The sequence below is a fragment of the Camelina sativa genome, chromosome 6 (assembly GCF_030686135.1).
Source record: "Camelina sativa cultivar CO46 ecotype springtype chromosome 6, ASM3068613v1".
Taxonomy (NCBI): domain Eukaryota; kingdom Viridiplantae; phylum Streptophyta; class Magnoliopsida; order Brassicales; family Brassicaceae; genus Camelina; species Camelina sativa.
Window position 1 is genome coordinate 11907527 of NC_141885.1, and position 22442 is coordinate 11929968.

At 36.7% G+C, this 22442-nt stretch overlaps 4 protein-coding genes, 1 long non-coding RNA gene, 1 other non-coding gene and 2 pseudogenes across 13 annotated transcripts; 6 read left to right on the forward strand and 2 right to left on the reverse strand.

Annotated features, from left to right (window-relative positions):
• Positions 1-625: 625 nt before the first annotated feature.
• Positions 626-734, forward strand: LOC147942462 (small nucleolar RNA R71). Its single transcript, XR_015560587.1, has one exon. It is a non-coding gene; the product is annotated as a small nucleolar RNA R71 (small nucleolar RNA).
• A 3506-nt stretch (positions 735-4240) lies between these two features.
• LOC104698797 (uncharacterized) lies at positions 4241-5153 on the forward strand (annotated as a pseudogene).
• Positions 5154-5468: 315 nt separating this feature from the next.
• On the reverse strand, positions 5469-7294 carry LOC104790659 (AT-hook motif nuclear-localized protein 8). 4 transcript variants are annotated; one of them, XR_768781.2, is made up of 6 exons: positions 7015-7159; positions 6594-6754; positions 6396-6482; positions 5987-6231; positions 5836-5891; positions 5469-5731 (listed from the first exon to the last, which is right to left on the reverse strand). XR_768781.2 is itself a non-coding variant. In XM_010516439.2 (6 exons), exons 4-6 carry the CDS (start codon positions 6223-6225, stop codon positions 5648-5650), a joined length of 360 nt encoding a protein of 119 aa, XP_010514741.1. In that variant the 5' UTR covers positions 6226-6231; positions 6396-6482; positions 6594-6754; positions 7015-7159; the 3' UTR covers positions 5469-5647. The 4 variants fall into 4 exon arrangements, 2 of the variants coding, with proteins under 2 accessions (XP_010514741.1, XP_087309034.1); XM_010516439.2 differs by having other exon boundaries at positions 6006-6231; XM_087452908.1 differs by having other exon boundaries at positions 6006-6482; positions 7015-7294.
• Positions 7295-8293: 999 nt separating this feature from the next.
• On the forward strand, positions 8294-11331 carry LOC104790661 (uncharacterized). Of its 2 annotated transcripts, XR_015559247.1 has the most exons (6): positions 8294-8470; positions 9102-9352; positions 9461-9532; positions 10073-10264; positions 10666-10864; positions 10998-11331. It is a non-coding gene; the product is annotated as an uncharacterized LOC104790661 (long non-coding RNA). The 2 variants fall into 2 exon arrangements; XR_015559248.1 differs by lacking the exon at positions 8294-8470 and having other exon boundaries at positions 9111-9246.
• Positions 11332-11648: 317 nt separating this feature from the next.
• On the forward strand, positions 11649-12642 carry LOC104698798 (uncharacterized; annotated as a pseudogene).
• A 2583-nt stretch (positions 12643-15225) lies between these two features.
• LOC147942463 (uncharacterized) lies at positions 15226-16054 on the forward strand. Its single transcript, XM_087454023.1, has one exon. The coding sequence runs from the start codon at positions 15626-15628 to the stop codon at positions 15968-15970; it is 345 nt and encodes a 114-aa protein (XP_087310149.1). The 5' UTR covers positions 15226-15625; the 3' UTR covers positions 15971-16054.
• A 939-nt stretch (positions 16055-16993) lies between these two features.
• LOC109133407 (protein OXIDATIVE STRESS 3 LIKE 2-like) lies at positions 16994-17976 on the reverse strand. 2 transcript variants are annotated; one of them, XM_087454022.1, is made up of 2 exons: positions 17629-17976; positions 16994-17502 (listed from the first exon to the last, which is right to left on the reverse strand). In XM_087454022.1, the coding sequence occupies exons 1-2, from the start codon at positions 17646-17648 to the stop codon at positions 17130-17132; spliced, it is 393 nt and encodes a 130-aa protein (XP_087310148.1). In that variant the 5' UTR covers positions 17649-17976; the 3' UTR covers positions 16994-17129. The 2 variants fall into 2 exon arrangements, with proteins under 2 accessions (XP_087310148.1, XP_019102040.2); XM_019246495.2 differs by having other exon boundaries at positions 16994-17520; positions 17573-17976.
• Positions 17977-19282: 1306 nt separating this feature from the next.
• Positions 19283-22151, forward strand: LOC104698799 (endoglucanase 16). 3 transcript variants are annotated; one of them, XR_015558900.1, is made up of 9 exons: positions 19296-19769; positions 19876-20088; positions 20199-20399; positions 20563-20640; positions 20764-20913; positions 20988-21096; positions 21183-21346; positions 21563-21938; positions 22023-22151. XR_015558900.1 is itself a non-coding variant. In XM_087452909.1 (9 exons), the coding sequence occupies exons 1-8, from the start codon at positions 19539-19541 to the stop codon at positions 21884-21886; spliced, it is 1470 nt and encodes a 489-aa protein (XP_087309035.1). In that variant the 5' UTR covers positions 19296-19538; the 3' UTR covers positions 21887-21925; positions 22023-22151. The 3 variants fall into 3 exon arrangements, 2 of the variants coding, with proteins under 2 accessions (XP_010412492.2, XP_087309035.1); XM_087452909.1 differs by having other exon boundaries at positions 21563-21925; XM_010414190.2 differs by having other exon boundaries at positions 19283-19769; positions 21563-22151.
• The last annotated feature ends 291 nt before the right edge of the window (positions 22152-22442 follow it).

A 22442-nucleotide genomic window follows, 5' to 3' on the forward strand; every position in this document is an offset into this window, starting at 1 on the left:
GCATCTTTGTGTCGGTATTAGCATCAGCTTGAGTGGTAGGCGCCTGGGCTGGTCCGGACCGGAAAGGTGGCTTGTTGTTGTTGAATTGGGGTTGAGGCTGAAAGTTGTTGCTGTTGTTTCCACCAAAGTTGTTGCTTTGAAAGCGGTTAGCTTGCTGAGGATAATTCTAATCTTGGGGATTCTCCACATTTAGGTTCCTATAAGAAAGGTCAAAAGTGTTTCTAAAGTTGTTGTTGAAGTTGTTGTTGTACCCTCGGTTTTGGTAGTATCCTTGAGCACCAACATAGTTGACTTCTTCTTCTTGGTCATAAGAATATTCTTGGAAAGGCTCCATGTTTCCATTGTTAATAGTCTCACAAGAGTTTACTCCGCGTTATTGATTCCTTAGAAGTTGGTTCATCATGTTCTTAAGATCAGCAATCTCCTTAGCGTCAGAATTGCTAGAACGGATGGTTCTATCAAAATCGGTGCAAGTGTTGCTACTACTTGAGGCAAGGTTGTCAATGAGAGCTCGCCCTCTTGAACGGTCTTCGTAGTGAAATCTCCATTGCTGGCCGTGTCGAGTGATAGTTGATACTTAGGGTGTAATCCTCTATAGAAAGTACTTAAAAGGTTACCTTGAGCAAAACCATGATGGGGGCAGTCACGTTCATAGTCCTTGAAACGTTCCCATGCTTCATAAAAAGATTCGACCGGTCCTTGTTGAAAACTTTGCAGCTTTTTGCGAAGAGAGTTGGATCTCGACTTGGTGTAGAAGTGGCTAAGAAAGGCTGACTTGCATCCTTCCCAGCTAGTAATCGATCCAGGAGGTAAAGACTTTAACCATCTATGAGCCTTGTCGGCTAGAGAGAAAGGAAAAAGCTTACACTTCAAATAATCTTCGGGAATTCCATTGGTTCTTGTTGTGGAGCAGATTTTTTCAAAAAGATCAATGTGGTCCATTGGATGTTCAGTAGTAAGGCCATGGAACTGATTTTGTTTCACCAAACCAATAATTTGAGGTTTAATCTCATAGTCACGTCTTGGAGGATGAGTGATACGGATAGCAGCATGATCTTGAACGAATTGGTTGGGAGCATCATAATCGGCTATGGTATGGTTGGGTGCGGCACGTCTCAGAGGGTGCACATAAGCAGGTTGTCTTCCGCCAACTTGAGGAAGTGGTGGATTAACGACGAGAGCAGGCTGGTGAGGAGGAACATCGAGGTTGTCTCCCACGCCTAGAGGATTAGCATCACGAGGAGCTTGTTGATGGTCTCTGCCAACCAATGGGTCAAGTTGCGGATCAACGGGTGCAAGGATGGGGTTGCCACCTTGTTCATGAATCGGTTCTCCTTGCTCGTTGAGGGCAGGAGGTATCAACGATTGGTCGAGGTTAAGGAGACCTTGGTTCTGGTTCCCTTCTTCGGCCATGAGTTGTTGTTTTTGAAGTTTACTAAGCTCGCGTTCTAGTCGATCAATGTCTTGAATTGGAGATACGGTTCCGGAGGGTTAACTCCTAGTCATGCACTACGAAATCCAAAAACAGAAACTAAAAGGGAAAATAGAGGTTATCGAAAAACAAGAAAATTAAAACTGAAATTGAAAAATTCAAACGAAAAATTCAAAGTATCTTAGACAAAAGTTCTTATCAAATTCAATGGGCAGCTAGTTACTCCCCGGCAACGGCGCCAAAAAGCTTTGATGTGTGTAGAATTTCACTCCAAATATTTTACCTGAAAAGACTACACGACGACTGAAAGTGCACAGTTAATCAATTGTAGTATTTTAGGATCGATCCCACATAGAGTAATAGCAAGCACAAATTGAATTAAAAGGGAAAGAACTATGGCTAAGACTAAAGAAGAGATTGGGGTTTTAGTTTTCCTAATAACTATTGCAAATAAATGAAAGTAAATAAAAACGGTTTAAAACTATAAGACTAAGGCGTTGGGCGTTTTGGGAGTCATCTTAGGGTTTTCATGGTTCTAAGCAATATTAAGTGTAAGATCTAACAAGTAAATACTAATTTTCGGTTTAGGTTCTCAACTACGAAACACTAATGAACTAACAAGCTATTCTCATAGAATGAAAGTCTAAAGTCTTCACACTCCGTTACTCAACTTTCGCAGGCAACGTCGCATGTCAACCAGCTAGTTAAACAAGTTCGATACATTCACCAAACTTCACAACTCAACTTACGCAGGTTACGAGCAAGGCTTCAGTATAACACTAGTTTGGAGAAGTAGGATAACACGGTTAGCGCTCCCGTTCTCTAGATCAGTACTTGGTGATCAATCCAAGCATAAGCATTAAGATAAAGATGTCCCAAAAGAACTCTAATATAGAACCGAAAATAAGATCTAACAACCTAATTGAAGAGAACCTATGAATTCCCCTTGAATCACCTCATAGAACCCAACAAAGTAAACTACTCGCTCATGATGCAAAGAAACAACATTGATATTATAAAGTATAGCATCAAAAGTGAATCAATAAACAAAAGGGGGTTCAAAGTAAACTTCTCTATTTGTCACAAAAGTAACTTGATCCCAAAGCAAAGATAGTATGAAGTAACTAGAAAGAGTAGAAAGAGAGATTTGGTGTCTTCGGCGATGGCTTTTAAGAGGAGGTGAGAGAGGACAAGCTTCGACGGCGGTAGAGGAGTCTCTGGTCGTCTCTAGGTCGGCAGCTGGTGGCGTGGATGAAGATCTTAGAGGCACAAACGAAGCACACCTTAAAACCCTAGATCTTAAGAGTATTTATAGGGTATTGTTTAGGATTAGGGTTTTGTAAGGGTAGAAACGTCTTCTCTTGTTAAGTGCAGGATAAGGGGCGGCAAAAGAGGCATCTGGACCATGGAGGAGGCTTGGACTGGGCCGTGGTGATGGTCGCTGGTCAGGCCTTGAATGAAAGCCCATCGGCTGGTTGCTTCTCCTCACGTCGGTTTATAACACGTCTCGGTAAATCGGGCATAACTTCCGGATGAATGAATGGATTGACTTGATTTCACTTCGAGGAGAAAGACGACTCTTCCAGATTTCCAAAGACACCAAGTACGATATATTTTGAGTTGTGGAAGATCTTCAAAATTTGCCCGTACTGTAAAGCTCTGAAACTTTCCTAAAACGTATTTTCCTTGTCTTTTGGTCTTTTTTGCTATAAAACCTGTAAAACCTTTTTGAAAACCTAAAATACTTGATAATAGACATTAAAGCATTGAAATCATATCAAACTCTTCCTAAATGCATATGAAAACTATAGCTAATATGGGTAAAATAATGATGTTATCATAAGTTTTCAAAAACAAAACGGTATGGCAGTATTTTATTAGGAAAAAAATAAATTAATCGATATATTAAACGGTATAAATATTAATCTATGTTGATGATATTTGAAATTTGAATAGTAAACGGTATACTTATTTTAGTTTAATTTGATCTAGAGATTTTCTTTTAAACTGGAGTTCAATTGTACACATTTTATTTTGCAATACAATTAAAATATCTTTTTTGTTATAATAAACTGGATTTTAATAAAACTGTAACAATCCGTCCCGTAGACCCTACTAGCCTCACTGCTAGCTTGCACCCATTGGCCCAAAGCTGGTCCTGCAGGGCATTGATCTGCAGATCAATTGGTGGCAATTTCTCCCGTGGGAAGGTTGATAAAGGGTGAGGACCAGGGTTCGAGGAACGTCTGACGCACTAATAACCTACTGTGGATTTCAATGAGTAGTTCTATTTGCCACGATGAGGGGTTATGATCGATGCCCTGCAAGGCCAGCTTTGGGCCTATGGGGGCAAGGTAGCAGTGAGACTAGTGGGGTCCACGGGATGCGTTGTTACAAAAACGCTATATCAAAATAGTATGTGCAACCTATCAAATTTATAACTTGATAACCTCCAACGGAGAAGTTACTCCAGACTGGAGTCTCCAGTCCCTTTGGCTAAAATGTATCCTTTTGGTGCGATCAATTCACGTTTTGTGTCACCGATCTCGAGCACGTTGGTGATTCGATTCGATCTGGGTTCGTGTTGGGGCTTGATGATGATCGGCTGGGTCTGGTCATTAGGCCTTAGAAAAAAAAGGAAAAAAAAAGGAAAACACATTCAGTAATTAATGAACTAGGATATCGAAATATTCTATAAATACGATATCTTATAAATATATGAGTCGCTTTTCTTTTCTTCACTCATTAGTCTGTTGTCTCTCTCTCTTATTTTCTCTGTAACTCTGTAAGAAGCAACAAACCCTACCGGAGACGTACACAATGACGATGAAAAGAGGAGGAACAAAGAGAAAGATTGAGATTAAGAAACGCGACTCTAAACAGCAACGCTCGGTGGCTTGCAGCAAACGCCGTCAAACTCTCTTCTCCAAAGCCGCTGATCTCTGTCTTCTCTCCGGAGCCAACATCGCCGTCTTCGTAACCTCTCCGGCAGAGAACTCCGATGTGGTTTACTCCTTCTCTGGCTACTCTCCTGCCTCTGAAATTGCTGATTGCTACCTCAACGGAAGGTCTCCTCCGAAGATTACTAACACCCAAACAAAGCTAGGGTTTTGGTGGGAAGACCTTGATCTCTACCGTTATTGCGACGACCTGTGTGAATTAAAGATTATCGAGGATCATATGATGAGAACAAAGAAGCATCTAATGGATTGCATTGAGAAGATAGAAATATCACAATTTGTTTCGAATTCTGATCAAAACCCTAGCTCCTCTTCTCTCGACGAAAACCCAAAGTCCTCGTCTCCAGAACAAAAGAACTCTACTTTCTCCTCCCTCGAGAAGATCTGTGGCGCACAAGTTATTTGTTACGATCAAAACCCTAGTTTCCGGCCTATTGAAGATCTCTATCTCGATGGCGAGTCGGCAGCATTATACGATCAATCAGGTTACTTGGTGAATGAAGATGATGTTGGATTTGTTGACTCTTTATGGGAAACAAAAAAAACAGCGTAACAGAGTGAGTCTTATCCAAGAAATACAATCCACCATAACCAATGAGGAGGATCAAAGCTTGTGGGAAAATTTGTATAACGTGTTTTGTCTTAACAACGACGACAACAACATCAAGCTTGAGGTTCCACTTTCAGATCATTCCTCAATTGAAGAAGAAGAAGAGTTGATGATCGATATCAGTGAATATGTCAACGAAGAAGAAATCTAATTGCCCCTAGTTTTTAGTTAATTGATTATCCGTTAATTAGGTTTTTATCTAATTGCCCCTAGTTTTTAGTTAATTGATTATCCGTTAATTATGTTTTTAATAATCTTTCTTGTAAACTCTAACTTGATCTTTTCATTACGTAATTACCTTTTTCTATTAGTTTTGTGTTTAACTAAACAGATATTGAACAAAACAGATATTGAACAAAACCGGTCTAACATAGTCAAGCCAAAATAATTATTCAGGTCTAAGGGCATCCACACAATGGGAATATATTTTTGGGGTTGTAAAATTTTTTAAATAATATAATTTGTATTTTTGGTTGAATAAAAACTATCGGTATTGTAATTAAAATGTACCTCTCCAAGGGTGGGTTTTAATATTGAGTCTCTTAATTTGAATTTTTTTTTTTGAAATAAATAAATTAAAGTACAATATGAAATTATTGAATATTAAGAATGATGTTTATAAAATTATTGCATTTTGATAAAATATTAAACATAGAAAACAGATCCTGTAGCTGAGAGAATACAGATGGTGCGTGGCCCCGTAAACGCCATTACCTTCATAGCTATGCCCTGGAATAGAATGAAAGATCACAGCTTTAACCAAGGAAACCGGCAGAAAATTACTCAAAATCCATTCAAGCTTCAAGATTTGCTAAAACAACACAACACATTACCTCTCCAGTTTTAACTTCAATGACATGAGGTGTAAACCCAACTCCTCCTGTTCCTCCTGCACAAGATAACACAGAGACAGAAAACCCATTAAGTAGAATTGTAAACAGTGATTTTGATTTGATCAGAGAAAAAGAGATAGATCGAGTGTACCTAAAGCATCGAGCTGTACCTAAAGCATCGAGCTGCTTCTTACCGGAGCCAGGAGGACGTCCCCTGTTCCGTTTAGCAGGTGGATCGGAAGAGTTGGCATTAGCTCCTCCACTATCACCACCAGCAGCTCCTTCATTTCCGCCACCATATGTCATGATTACTCGATAGCCAAGTCCCACGTAACATGTGAGTTGTCCAAGACGAAAAATCAGTCTCGATGTCTTCATCATCGATGTCATCAAAATCTGCAAGGAAGAGAGATACAAGTTCAGGCAAAAGAAAATATGTAAAAGAAGGTTGAGTGTGATCTGAGAATAATGAGAAGAGAATGCTTGAAGGAAGAGTCACATCTCAGAAAAATAGGCACTACAGAATTTAGAAAAGACAAATAATTGAGTATGAAAAGTACTTATCATATTTATCATATTCAGCAAAGTACTCTTCAGGTCTTGGAATTTTACTACCACCAAAGCTTGGTGGAGCTGGAAGTGGTTGACTGCAACAAGAATATTTTAATATAGGTTTCAACTAACTTTGTAAAGGAAAGAAGATGAAGTGGAAAAATAAAGAAAAGATCAATGGCTCAGTTGCTATGATCTTTTTTTACCTTGTCGGAAGGTCAAGAGAAAAGCTTTTCCGCTGACGGGGGTCTAATACCGGTCTTCGTTCTCGTTTATTTGGAATAGGGTTCAGCAGCTTGGCATCTACATTGATATCTTCTAAGATAGCTTTTGCCTGCTCCTGATGCTCATTCTGAATTTCAAAAGGCTGTAGGATAGAAGCCAATGTACATCAGTATCAATATAGCAGGCTATATCTACGACAGCTTGTGTACTGACTACTGAGCAAACAAAGAGATGTTTGTGCCTCCTTGGGTCTGCGATGGACAAAAGAAGAACCCAGAGACACAACGCCTAAATCTCACACAATCAGACCCATCAAAGAACCCTAATTTGCGAACACAAACCGAAACAACCCTAATCCGTATAACTAATCGCGAATTCATACTATTAAACTGATAATCTTACCTTCCGATTCCAATTGCTTCAATCTCATCCGAATCAATCGACTCCAAAATCAAATCCATCTCAATCCTTCGTCAATTTTGGTCTTCGATCGAGAGAGAAAGAGAGAGACAGAGAGATGAAAGAGAGAAAGAAATATTCGACCGGTAAAAAAAAAAAAACAAATTCCTACTTCTATTATTCTCTTTGGCCAACGAAATATTGACACGTATGGTTATTTATTCCATAAACGAGTCTACTAAATAAGAGACTCTCTTATGTTTTTTTTATTTCTCTGATTTATGTTTTTTGCTTCTTTTCAACTACAACCTCTCTTAAAACCTCCATTGGGGATGACCTAAGCTAACCAAACCAAATTGATGATTCAGTTATGGCATAACCAAATCGATTGCCAAGGTGGTTCCGGTTGTCTTAAACCGAAATTTGAATGTAGTTGTATGTACAGTAAAACCTCTATAAATTAATAATGTTAGGACTAAGACATTTTATTAATTTATAGTGATATTAATTTATAGATATATTTTTAATTGTTTATTTTTTAAAAAATTATGAATTGGAACAACTATAGCAAAATAAGATTAAACTTTCGGATGTTATAAATTTTATGGTTTAGGAATTGAACTTGTAATATTTAGAAAGCACTATTTACAATAAATTACAAATATTATAGACAAATTGACTTATACACATGAGACACATAAATTCAAATCTATGAATAATAATATCAATTCTCCTATTTTAATAATCTGTCAAATTATCAAATTGTAAATGATGCATATCTAAAAATTAAAACTTTAAATTTAATTATTTGTATGACATGTTATAAAATATTTTAGAGATATCATTATAGGTTGAAAATACAACATTACAATTGTTCTATAGAATTGAGCTTTAGGAGAAACATACACTATTATATCAGTATATATATATATATATATATATTTACATAATTATTAATTTATGATATTATTGGGACCATATTTTATAAGGAGATTTCGAAAAAATTATTATCTTATTATCTTATCGAATATTGTTAATTTTTATACTGATCCGACTTGGGACCAGCAAAATTTATTAATTTATAGTGTTTATTAATTTATAGAGTATTAATTTATAGAGGTTTACTGTAGTTTGCAAAATTACCTGCCGGTGAGATAATAATTAGGCGACACCAAACCGGACAACCATATATTCCTTTCTTAGCTTCAAACCTTAAACGACGACGTTTTGGAGGATGAACCTACCGGAAGAACCGGTGAAGAATCTTGGCTTTGAAGAAGTAGTGCAAGGTAGGAAAAATCGAGGTCGAGGCATGGGTAGTAGTGACAGTCGCCATTATCACTAGACGACTCAGAAGATCCGACCAGAGAACCATTATTTACTGTAATAATTAAGAAGAATGGAATCAAGAGAGATTGAAAGATAGAATTCAGAGATGATTGTGAAGAAATAAGACATGGTGAAAGCAGGCCCATTAAAAACCCAACCGCCTCACTGCTATTTTTTTTTTTTTTTTTTGTCTCCAAGTTGTGTGTTCTGTGTTAGTAAATTTGGTGTTTTTGTGAATTTGTGATTCTCAAAATCAACAGTTTTTTTTCATAGAGTTTCAATTGCGAACCTTATTAGAGGAACCCAGTAGTAGTAGGTATCGATCGACAAGGGCGGGGGGGGGGGGGGGGGGGGTTCGAAGTTTGTTTCAGTTCTTTCTCCATTGCCTCTGACTCTTTCTTGTAGGTATTGTCAGTTTTTTCGCTTTTGAGTTCGTCAGTCTAGAGCAGGGTCGCTTTTCGTGATTTTTTTTTCCTTCTCTTTTCTTCTCTTTTCTTGTTTTTGTAAGTCTGTCCGCGAAATGGATTTTTGTGGTTATCAGAATCAAAAGAGTTTTTAGAGTTCAATGTCTGTCTTTTTTATTTATTAATGCATGCGGATTCTGTAATTTCGATGATGGTTATGGCTATGGTTAGTGAGATTAATTGTGTATTAGCGAGACTGATTGATTAATCTCTTGGCATATGTTTGGAAAAAGTAGTCATTGTGGTGTTTTTGTTAATACTTGTGATTTTACTATTCTAGTGTTTTTTTTATTGCAGTTGAAGGTAGAAGAAACAAAGAATCAGTCTCAAATTGGCATAGTCCCTTTTCGAACCATTCCTCCTCGGAAACATTTTCATGTTGTCGTTTATCTGCTTGAGCACAAAGACTCTTGTGATGGAACACATTCCGTGGCATTTCACCGTGGGAATATTCACTATCTCCTCCTCAATGCATTCGTAATACTAGTATTGGTTGTGAGCTTTCTCTTGTAGTTTGATAGTTTACTGTTTTCAGTTATCCTGCTAAGGTAGCTATTTGTGTTGAGAATCTTTAGTTTGGCTCTTTCCATGCATTTGACGCGTCGCCAATTGTTATTCTAACATAATGGGTATTCATCTTTTAACTTAACGTATAGCGGCGCCTTTAAAGTTTGACACACCCTGCTGACCAATGGAATAACAGCCTTGATAACCAACCGGTCCAAAAGGTATCTCTAGTCCTTTCTTTTTCTCCTTTTCATCAGTGCAGCTTTGACTCTATATATACATTGGTCGGAATCCAGTTGAGGATTTTGAGTTATAAAACTAGGAAAAAATAAATACAATTGCACAACTTCTTGTATGGTCCGATGACTTGTTTGGTGGAAAAAGACCATTCATTGAGGTTGAGACTAGAAAATGAAATTTGTGGTTCAAGAAGTGTAAAAGCGTCCATACATATACACCTTGTTGATATGCTGGTGTTATACAATCAAATGGATGCGAAATTGATCTTGTAGAGTTGATGATATCTCTTTTGTCTGAGTTAGTCTTTGTGAGTGATAACTCTACAACATTCTTTGCCAAAGTAACTACTGCATAGTCATATCGCTTTTTATCTTTTGTTGTTCTAGTGACGCAGGGAAGCACAAACGTGCTCTGCAACATCTTTACATAACATTTTTAGTTGTCGTGTTGGTCAATGCTGGTAACTGACTAGCCATAGTGGCTTATTTTCACTGTTTCCATTTCCCTACAAACCTCCAAAGCATCATCAAATGTCTGATTTTGCGCCTAGCAACTAACAAGTTCCAAGAGACCACATCTCTCCCTTAGCATCTCATAAAGCCCTATCTTATTGTACCTCTCCTTGAAAATGTTTGATTAAAGAAGCCACCACGCGATTTCATGGGTACTACAGAGGAAGGGACCTGCTTACATACTTATATTCCCAACTACAGGTCAGGCTACGTTATGTTCCTCATTTAGTACTCATCCTCAATTTTTTTCTCATGACGCACATAGTTATCGGTTAATGTATCCTAGAGGCACCTTCCGTTTCAGTTGTTTCCAGTTCGCGTTTAAGTGATGGTTACTTTGCGTCATTAAATTTTGCATTTTAGTATATACATGTAAAGAAATTTGAAAGAATATCAGTACATGGGATTTAAATAAATCTATGCACCTTGGTATGTGGACCATTTGATAAGGTGATTATTGCTGCAAATTATGGTTAAAAGGAAGTGATATACATACACTGACGAGTCTGAAACTTGCACTCTCTTAAGCTGTATGTACTGACCCAGAATCTTGTACAGTTTAAATTTTGCTCTGACTATTTTCCCGACATGTTCTGTTGTAGGTTGCTGATCCTGCTCACAGGTGCTATGCTTAAGTTTTTTGTTCCTTAAATCTTGTGAGGCATATTGTGAGTTTATAAGATCTTGGATATATAAAGCCGAGCTTAACGATCCTCACAAGAAGTTCATTGTGGAATGTGTGAGTCAACCAACATCTTTTCTGGTAATAAGCCTGGCATCTCCCCATTGGAAAGCGTGAGGGTAATATTTTCTTTGCGTTTACTGCATCTTGGATTTTTGTATCTTTTCTGCACCCTAGGAGCGAGAAGAAGGGCTTGTTCCATGTTTCTTGAACGGCTTACTGGTACACCTATAACTAAGGGCTGGTTAACAGGTCCATGTTGACACAAAAATTACACGGACCTTCTTCCCTGCTGGACGTATTCCAATGGCGATGGAGAAGAAATTCAGAAAAGTTCTGGTCTCTTAATTTTAGTATAATTCTATTTTTAGTACAATTAATTTGCATCTGCATTTAATTTGCTCTGGTCTCTTAATTTTAGTATAATTAATTTCTAGTTTTCTTTATTGCATGACGACGGACACCAAAAAAGATTGGTGTTTTTATCCTTCTTACTTACATATGTATGTCGATGTTTCCTACTTTTGTTTAGTAAGACTAGTTAAATACTGACCTATTAAAACATCAATTATTTCTTTTTATAGAATTTGTGCCACTCCCATTGGTCTTGTCAGTTTTCAAAATCAAAATTTATGAATTAGAGGAAATACCATCTAATATATATATTTAAGCAAATTTCAAAATTCCCTATAGATATATTATATATATAAGTAATTAAGTATATATAAATATATATTGTATTAATATAACTTTAAAAAAAAGGTAAACACATTCAGTAATTAGGTATAGGAAACACATTCAGTAATTAAACACAATCAGAAAAGTTCTGTCTCTCTCTCTTTTAATAGTATCTCTCTCTCATATTTTCTCTGTAAGAAACAGAAACAACAAACCCTAATAATAATGCCGGCAATGACGATGAAAAGAGGAGGAACAAAGAGAAAGATTGAGATTAAGAAATGCGACACTAAACAACAACGATCGGTGGCTTGCAGCAAACGCCGTCAAACACTCTTCTCCAAAGTCGCAGACTTCTGTCTTCTCTCCGGAGCCAACATCGCCGTCTTCGTAACCTCTCCGGCAGAGAACTCCGATGCCGTTTACACCTTCTCCGGCTACTCTCCTGCCTCTGAAATTGCTGACTGTTACCTCAACGGCAAGTCTCCTCCGAAGATTACTAACCCCCAAACCAAGCTAGGGTTTTGGTGGGAAGACCCTGATCTCTACCGTTATTGCGACGATCTCTGTGAATTAAAGATGATCGAGGATCGTATGATGAGATTGAAGAAGCATCTGATGGATTGCCTTGAGAAGAAAGAAAATTCACAATTTGTTTCTGATCAAAACCCTAGCTCCTCCGCTTCTCTCGACCAAAACACTAAGTCCTCGTCTCCAGAACAACAGAATTGTACTTTCTCCTCCCTCGAGAAGATCTGTGGCGCACAAGTTCAAAACCCGAGTTTCTCTATTGAAGATCTCTATGGCGAGTCGTTATTATCTAATCAACCTGGTGAATGAAGATGACTCTTTATGGGAAACAGAGAAAGATAATAACGGAATGAGTCTGTTTCAAGAAACACAATTTGTTTCCAATTCTGATCAAAACCCTAGCTCCTCTTCTCTCGACCAAAACCCAAAGTCCTCAACTCCATCTTCCTGTGATGAAATTGCTTCTTTTGAACAGAACTGTACTTCCTCCTCCCTCGAGAAGATCTGTGGCGAGCCTTCATCATAAGCTACTTGTTACTATGACCAAAACCTTACATTCGCTATTGAAGATCTCTACCGTGACTCATCATCTGATCAATCAGGTTACTTGGTGAATCAAAATGAAGATAATGTTGGATTTGTCGACTCTTTATGGGAAACAGAGAAAGATAATAACGGATCGGAATGAGTCTTCTGTTCTAAGAAACACAATCCATAACCAATCGAATGGCCCCAGTTAATTAGAGTTTTAATTTTTCTTTTAAACTCTAACTTGATTATGTTCATTAGGTAATTACTTTTTTTATTATTCTGTGTTTAACGATCTAATTCGTGTGTTTATTATTTCTTTAATCTTGAAATATAAAAATGATTCTTTCTATCAGAAATTTTTATTTTAATCTTGAAATAGAAGGTTCTTGATAAAATGCATATAGGCCCATTTAGAAGCCAAACAACTTAATTTAATTTGGTGAATTGCCTCACCCACACAGCCTCACTACCGGCGTTACCTTTACTTTTGTATTTCACGATCCAAATTCATATGGTTTTTGTTTTTGTCATGGAATATAAAACTATATATTATATTGTATCAGATTTTGTCTTCTTGATGAAAACACATATAGGCCCATTAAAAGCGCAACTTAATTCATATTCGTTTGATTACGTTTCGTTACTCTTATCTGAATCTAATCGAATTAGTAATTTTGCTATTCTAGGTGTTTAATTTAAAAGTTTTGTGTGCTTATGCAGTTTGTGATTCAAGATGGACTTTTTTTTTTTTTTCCATCAAACACTCCATTATATTAGATTAAAGGTTTACAAGCTTCCTTTGAAGAGGAACCAAATACACCAATAAACTTATATAGGAGGACAAAATAAACTACAAACATCGATCTTAAAACGTACATAAAACAAGCTTTAAAGCTTGACTTGAAACTATAAAAGTGACAAGATACATAAAGAGGACAACAAATCCTAAAGGTAAAGAGTTGTCACACAAAGTGAGACCACTCGTGGTGAAGGATGACCGACCACTGCCACATAGTCAGCCACATTGATAACCATTGCCGCAGACGTTGCAAAAGAACGAATGCGGTGTTTGGATTCCGTGCGTGCACCAAAGGTCCCTGGAAAGGGTGGTCACACGCTGGACAAGACGAGAATCTTGAAAACCAAGAACCTGAAAGGACACTTGGAGAGGGTGTTGTATTGTATGAAGCTTCAATTGCCATTACTACGCCTTCCAAAAGACATAATCGAAGAGGAGAGGAAGCAAAAAATCTCTCCTTATAAGAAGATGTTATTGTAAAATGTCTCTCATCGAATGAGGAAATTAAACTAATTTCATTAGAACAAGTAACCTCCCAAAAGGGGGAAATTCTTTCACATAAGAAAATTGATAAACGTTGTAGGCACAAAACAAGAAATACAATAACAAATCCGTTCGTTAATTTGCCGGAAAAATAATCATGTTTAGAGATACTTGGGCTGGAATGGCAGCACTTAATACTTGTTGGGCCTAAGTCTATTAAATGAAAAATGAAAGATTGGTCATGTGTTAGCCCACTAGGATTGAGAACTCCGTTTAGACGGGAAAACAAGGTAAACGACCTTCTTCTCCGTTGCAGCTCCACACTAGATCTCAGCAAGGTGAGGCGGCGGTGCTGCTTGGAGGCGGAACTATCATCGACCAAGAAGGTCGAGAGGCAAAACAAAATAGTTATTTTGGAGGGATTACCCGAGATAAATGGAGAATTGGGTGAGCTAGAGAAAAGTCTCGACAACGGCAAACCGTTTTGTCGGAAGGAGAGGTCAGTCGTTACAAGTGTAGCCGGCGGAGTTCTGAGAGAACAACAGCTCGCTAAACTAGGTGAATCTGCTTCAGCTTTGGTGGCTTTGGTGCTGAGCGGCAGAAGGGTGATAACGGATGGGACTTCCGCTCCAAACAGGGTGTCGGAAATGGCTCTCACCGGGACTGAGGACTTTCTCTCTATAGAGCAGGAGCGTGTAACAGATCTATCCCATGAGAAGGAAGACTCTGAGTCTCTCCCCAAACAAGGGGAAGTCAGAGCTAGCAATTTTACAAAGGAGATCTTGCCGGAAGAGTACGTTGACCGGCTCTGACCGAAAGCAAAACCGTCTGAGACCAGATCTGATAACTCAGCCCAGTGGAGATGGCCGAAACCTTTAAGGAGAAGCATAGAGAGCTCATGAAAATGCATCCTACAAAAAGCTTTGAGAATATGATCCCCTCCGACCATTGACAGTCTAGAAGATGTAGAGAAGTCGGGAAAATAATTTTGGTTATAAACCACGAAGAAGGCATGTTCTCGCCGGAGAAACTCAAGAACAGTGTCACCCGGTTTGCTCGCCGTTCTCACCAATACCGAGGAAGGCTGGCGGAATTCCAGAAGGTCTCGTCGGCAACTAGAAATGTCGGCGGAAGTGAACAAAAGGTCTTCGAGTAACCGAACCCGAGAAAGTAGAAACAAGCGCCAGTCAGAACGGAGAGCCAGAAATTTGTCGCCGGAAGACACTCATATTGTAGATGAGCGACTAACTCAGCTTACGTGTCTGAGAGAATTCACCAACTTTCCTTTTTTTAGAAAAGACTTTTCTTACATGTAATTTTGAGTTTCAGATGGACCTTAAATGTATTTTCACACTTAAATGTATTTTCAATAATAAACATAAACCGGTAATTAAAATGTACTTACAGGTCACGTTGTTACTATTAGTGATTGGTGAATAATTGGAATGAAAATATACCAATTAAAGTTTTTATTTTTTATTTTTTCATTAGCACATGCTGAAAATGAAAAAGCAATAATCTTTATAGACTTAACAGAATAAAAATAAAATGTAAGAAAGAAACATAAAGTGAAGAAGCATCTGATCCCAAACTATAGTTGTTAATGTTGAGTGGCTCAGCATAATCGTATTTACAAGACATATTGTGCTTAAACCTTGAAAACGTGAACCAAAACTGGTCTATTCACACAAAGCTTCTCTCTCAGACCGAACACGTGAGTTCCCATTTCAATTCCCTCAGCCAATTTCTTGCAAACTTAATCTAGTCATTCCCAATAGATACAAAAAGTGAGGATTTTAGGCGATCTTGATCGAGCAACAAAGATTTAGGAAGACAAGGAGGATCTCTCAATTTCTTGATGGAAATAGGATCGAGGTTTACAATATCTAGAAGGTTTTTGGCCATCAGCTTGTCCGTACTAGCCGTACTCTCACCCCTCTACATAGACAGTTCACCAGAAGACGATCAAGAACCTGAAGACGAAACCTTGAGCTTTGTGTTTACACTCTCTGTGCTTTTGCTATTGTTGATCCTGGCCATTGCCTTATCTCTCTACAGTGACCAGAGCTTGACCAGGTTTGATCCATACTGGATTCACAGGCTTTGTGGCTCCTTTGGTGGTCTTCTTGCTATCCTCATCCTTCTCGCTTTTGTCCTGAAATGTAAAAGTTTGTGCTTAGAACCTAGCGCAAAGTCATTCTAGAGAACACTTTAAAGGATGATTATCCGTTATATGGTCACTTTGGGTGTCAAAAAAATTAATTAATAATATTTTAGTTGAATTTAATTATTTAATTATTTTTTAATTTATGCAACCAATAAAATGAAACAGGGATAGATTTAATGTCTTAATAGTTCTGGGCAGAGACACTTTTTTTTTTATTTCCACATTTTTCTCATTTTTTTTTTATTGTTCTGACCCTTTATTGGATATGTCTGATAATTATGATCTTACCGCTTTCATATTTATATAAAAACAAGAACTTATTTTTATAACAAACACTAAAATTAATAACAATTTTTAGATACAAAAGCAAAAAGTAATTTCTTTTTCCAAATCATTACATCTTGTTATTGAATTGTTTCGCCTAATTAATTCTTTAAAATAGCACAAAATTTACAAAAAAAATGAATGAAAAAAAAAAATATATATTAGAGGCCTTATGTTGGAGTAAGCTTGGAATAGCTTGAGAATCAAGCTAAATATATTAAAGAGATATCTAAATATACATGTTTAAAGATTTAGGAGGTATCTAGATTATGTAATATGCTCTTATTCTTCTTGATTCTATACCTTCGACTTTGGTTTTATTTTATGGATGGTGCATTGAGATTGCTCCACTCGCTGCATTTGAAAGTCATTCGAACAAGATCTGATCGGATTATTAACGACCACCACGAGAGGAATATTCTCAATCTGTGAGATGTGGTAATCGCCTTAAGTAAGGATCACCATTGAGTGGTTCTGTTTCGTTATTGATTTGTGTATTGATTTTTCCCAACATTTAATCATGTTGACCACATAAGAAATGTTTTTTTTTTAGAGCTTTGAAAAAAATCGTAACAGTCGGTGCTTGCGCACACGCTTATAAGAGCATGATGATAAGAACAAAAAGAAAAAAATTTATCTTAAACATTAATTATTTCTTTGGTAGCACTTTTACATTTAATTATATAAACTATCTAATTATAAATTATTTAAACCAATTTTGAATAGGGAAAAAAAGGATAAAAGTGTTGAAATTTAACATTGGAAGTTTAAATATAATTAAAGCTTAGATGTAACATCAGAATATCAAATTCAAAGAAAATCACTGAATAACATAAAGAAAATAACCAAAAAAAAGATGATGTAATTAAATTCAACAAATAATATTTGGGATGTTCCCACCCGCCGTCGTCTGAAAGCACCGCGGCGAATCAACAACGGGAACACAGTTACTTCTCTGCCCCGGTGTAAGATTCTTACGATACAGCCTCAGAGTCGGAGTAGAATCATCATCACCAGAGGAAGAAGAAGAGTCTCCTTCTCTTTGGCGGCTAACCGTTAAAACACTCTTGACATGTATCTTCGAGATCCCACCACGACTACATATCCGGTGACTGAGAAGGTTCCTCCGGCGGCGACTGTAAAGGTTCTCCTGTTTCGTCAAATCCTTCAACGGCAAAGACGCAGTTTCCTTTAAGCTCGTGAACGACTTCGACTTGCCTTTGTAAAACTTCGATATACCTCTCCTAAAAATGAAGCCAACTCTATTATTAATTCAGACAGTACTCAAAACACACATGTGTTCCATATTCGGACAAGACTTCTTCAAGAGATTCCATCATATCAAGAGGACCTTTGTAAGAAGACTCAACCTCATTCTCATCGTCCACATCACTGTTCATCCCGATCGATTCAGAAGACGACGACGACGACCAGCAAGCAAATTCTTGATCCGGCGTGAAGGTTCGAGCGATCTTATCCATGAGATTCAAGTCAATAGTTTTTCACAGAAAAGGTGTAAAATCTTTGTGAATACATAGAGAAGAGAGGTGATATATGGGATCTTATATATAAATATATATCTGAGTTTCCGTTTCCGTGTCTATGTGATCTCCTTGTTTTCTCCATTAAGGGAAGATATAGAAATAAAAATCTTGGTTATTACAAAGAGAGAACAAGATAAGTATTGAAATATGTTAGCTCTTATCCTAAGCCAACTCACTTCTTTCTTGCTATATTGCCAATCCTTGTTTTTAACATTTTTGGTTTCCCTATCAAAATTATATATATGCCCATTTATGGGGATTTTTGTGGCCCACTAGAAAACACACTTGCTTCTTTTTTTTTCAAATTCCACCACATTTGGAGCTGTTAAAAAAATCGTCAAAATTAATTAATTGTGAGATCAAACAGCGGTAAAAAGTCAATTTGTATTTTTTTCTGTTTTTATTTATTTTTGTGATTAATAAACTAGTGATAGATCTTATACGGTTGTAAGTTGTAACAAAGGATTACCAATCAAACTTAAAATCAAGTAAGATAATAAAATAGTAAATAATAATGTTTAAAAAGAACATTATATTGTTTTTAAAAAATTATTTTCATTCTTCTTTTATATATATGACTAAACGAGTAGAAAGAATTTGTTTTAAAAATTATACGAAAAATTGTATTGAAAGCGATTATAAATAAGTTGCAAATTTTTTCACCATAATAAACTTTTAACTAAGAGAGGCTAATTCTTCTAGAGACAGGTTTACATAATGTCAATTCAAATGAGTGAAAAGAGAATACAATAAGCCTGCATATATTTTTGTGTAATATCGAATTTGTGAATTATATCATTTTCATCTAATTAATGTCTAGCTTTAAGTTTGATGGAAAAAAAAAGAAGGGAAAAAAGTTAACCAAGAATAATATTTTTATTTATTTCAAAAAATGTTATTTCCGTTCATTCGATTGGTATCTGTTGCGGATGTGATAAAAAGAGTATGTACTACGTGAAGGAGAAAATAATAATTTGTTCGATCAGTTGTTGAGCTAAGGTCAACCTTCTACACAAATTAAATTACATACAATACCGATCAAACACAAACGAGCATGATACATAAAAAATAATCAACATAAAGGCTTGTATACATACTTTTGTTGAGCAAAAAGCAAATATTGGATCATAAATTTACGTTTGATCAATATAGTCTTCCAATATTTGCACCCAGAAAGCTCGAGAAATGTAAATTTATTGATACACATGGATCATACCAATCATTATCACAAACAAGGTTTCAATGACTTCGGTTGAACTACTAGGAACCATTCGAAGAGAAACAATGTATGATCTAAATTAATCGAGTAAAACGAAGAATCCAATCATCTTTTTTTAGGATTTTAAAAATTAGAAAAATCAAGGCCAAAAATAAGACAAAAAAAAAAAAAACAAGCGACGATAACGGATGTGAATATCTAAGTCAAGATTAGTAAACCTATACTTAACCATCTAAGAAAATTCTATTATAAGTTCTCCCTAATCATTCCCGCCATCTTTAATAGATATAAAATCTGAAGTAGAAAGAAAGGAAAAAAAAGCAATAAAACAAAATAAAAAAAAAACAAGAAAAAGCGAAAAGCATGGCGTTGTTTTTCGTTTTTTGTTGAAAAAAAAAAAATCAGAACTTCATAAAAAGAAAGTAAAAAAAAAAAAAAAATCAGTTTCCTTTTCTTTCTGTTCTCACTTCGTATATAAAGAGTTTGAATTTTTATTACAAAACATAATTTTGAAATCATGGGTAGTTATGGTGATAAAAGAAGAGGAAATGTTGTGACTAGGGCCATATTGTTGGGTCTCTACGGAATCATAAGCATTGTGTGTGTGAATGGTACATTCATAAACTACAAAGAAGCCCTAACCAAATCCCTCATCTTCTTGGAGGCTCAAAGATCAGGGAAACTCCCTCCTAACAATAGGGTTCCATGGAGAGGTGACTCTGCTCTCGATGATGGCAAACTCTGTAATGTAAGTCTGAGTTCGTTATATTTATTTTCTCGAGTAAATCATGTTTATTTAGAAATCAGATCTTAGGTTACAAGTAATGAGATAATTATATATAATATATGTATAGGTGGATTTGTCCGGAGGGTACTATGACGCAGGAGACAATGTAAAGTATGGTCTTCCAATGGCGTTTACGATCACAACGCTGGCTTGGTCTACCATTACCTACGAGAAAGAATTACGAGCCACGGGAGAGCTCGAAAACGCTCGTGCCGCTATTCGTTGGGGCACAGATTATTTCCTCAAATGTTCTTCTCGTAAGAACCGCCTATATGTTCAGGTTTCACAATCTTATAATCAATTTCGTATTTTGCAATTAAATCATGAAATAAAAAATAAACTTACCTATTTATTAATTGAAATGGCCGTGCTATGAATATGGTCAAATAGGTTGGTGATCCAAACGCCGACCACCAGTGTTGGGCGAGGCCCGAGAACATGCAGACGCCAAGGACAGTTTTGGAGATTAGCGATAAAGTTCCTGGAACGGAGATCGCAGCTGAAACCGCTGCTGCATTTGCCGCTTCTTCCATCGTTTTCCGCCATGTCGACCACAAATATGCCCGTCAGCTCCTCAACAAAGCCAAATTGGTATGCTTATTAATTTAGCATGTTTTTTATACATAAATATTTATTTAGTTTTTAAAATAAATACTATTTTGTTTATGGTATAAAATATGACATATTCTCTAGACAGCTCTCTTTAAATAATAAAGAACTAAAGATTAATTGCTGATTAATATCTCAATTTCAGCTTTTCAAGCTAGCCAAAAGCCACAAGGGTACATTCGATGGAGAATGCCCCTTCTATTGTTCTAACTCCGGTTACAATGTAAATCCCATCTCTAACTTCTATCTCTAGTTAAAATGTAGTATATCAATTATTACTTTTCTTTGTTCATATATTGATATATATCGTAAATCGTAATTCATATTAATTACAAATAATGTGAAGGATGAGTTGATATGGGCGGCAACATGGCTATACAAGGCGACGAGGAAGGAGGTGTTCCTTAGCTACCTCAAATTCGAAGCCATAAGTGCTTACGTCGCTGAATTCAGTTGGGACCTCAAGTACGCTGGTGCACAGATCCTCATCACCAAGGTATATTGCACATATCCGAAGTTGTTTTTTTGGTTGAAATCGATTTATGCATAAATAAATATATGTAAATGCAGTTGATCTTCGAAGGCGCAAAAGGACTTGACTTATACAAACAACAAGCCGATAGTTTTGTCTGCTCTAATCTCCCCGAGAGTCCTTACCACCAAGTCTTCACTACCCCAGGTCTTGCCTAGCTCCATGCATACATATTTCTAAAATTGAATATTTACAGTATGATATAGTGTGGTCTTCGTTATTAAAATATTTAGGTGGTATGATTCACTTGAGAGATGGAGCCAACAGTCAATACGTCACCTCCACGGCATTCTTATTCTCAGCGTACGCTGATATACTTCAGGAACACAACCAAAAGATCTCTTGCGGAAACAAGCAATTCGATTGTTCACACCTCAGGGCTTTTGCTAAGAAACAGGTAATATAGTCTCCCTCTTTATCTTTCCTATCAGAATGCAAAATAAACATACACTAAGACCACCATACGAAGTTTGAATATCTGGGAAGTGAAATTCCAATGTCTTTTTGCATTTAAAGTGATATATAACGTGTTAGAATATATACCTAATATGTTCTCACACAAACACAATGATAGAAAATGGCCTGAAGATATCTATTTTTATGCACGTATCAGATTGACTACTTACTAGGACATAACCCAAGAGGAAGATCGTACATGGTTGGGTTCGGACCAAACCCGCCAAAGCAAGCCCACCACAGAGGAGCCTCAGTGCCCATGCATGAAGCCAACGAGCCGCTAAGCTGCCCAATGAGCTTCGTCAAATGGTACAACAAGAACGTGCCTAACGCTAACGAGCTCACCGGAGCCATCTTGGGAGGACCTGACCGTCAAGACAACTTCCAAGATTTGCGATGGACCTCCGTGTACACAGAGCCTTGTACTTACATCAACTCTATTGCCGTTGGTGTTCTCGCCAAGCTGGCTGCCACGGCTTAGAGAGCCATTTATATCACATTCGAGACCACTTTGACGAAAGTATTATACTAGGGTATTCCTTACCTGTTATAATTGCATACACCTGCATGTGGGCATGCAATGTAATTCTATTTTTCCTTTTCTTTTGCTTTTGTAGGTAGCTTTTTGGAATCTCCGTTATATTTATTGCATGGGTATAAGAATAAGCCCCTAATAATTTGAAACAATAATGAAGTGAAACTTAATGAATAGCCGTTTCACGTATAATATATTGTTGTTTTAAACATTTGATGTTTATGTTAATTTCTATTAATTTTCTGAACATTCTCTAATATGGTTTTTAAAGATATTATTTTGTGTGCCTGTTAATTTTATATATATACAGCAAAATAAATTTAAATTTATGATCTTAAAAAACTAAAAAACTATATCCATTATACTCTGAATGAAATATCTATCTATCACCCTACAATATTGACGAAGTGAGCGAGTAATTAACGAATAAGCAAGTACAATCAGGTTTTAGAAGGCGTCATGCGAGCTGGTTCAAGTGATTGCCTAACACAGTAAACCATTG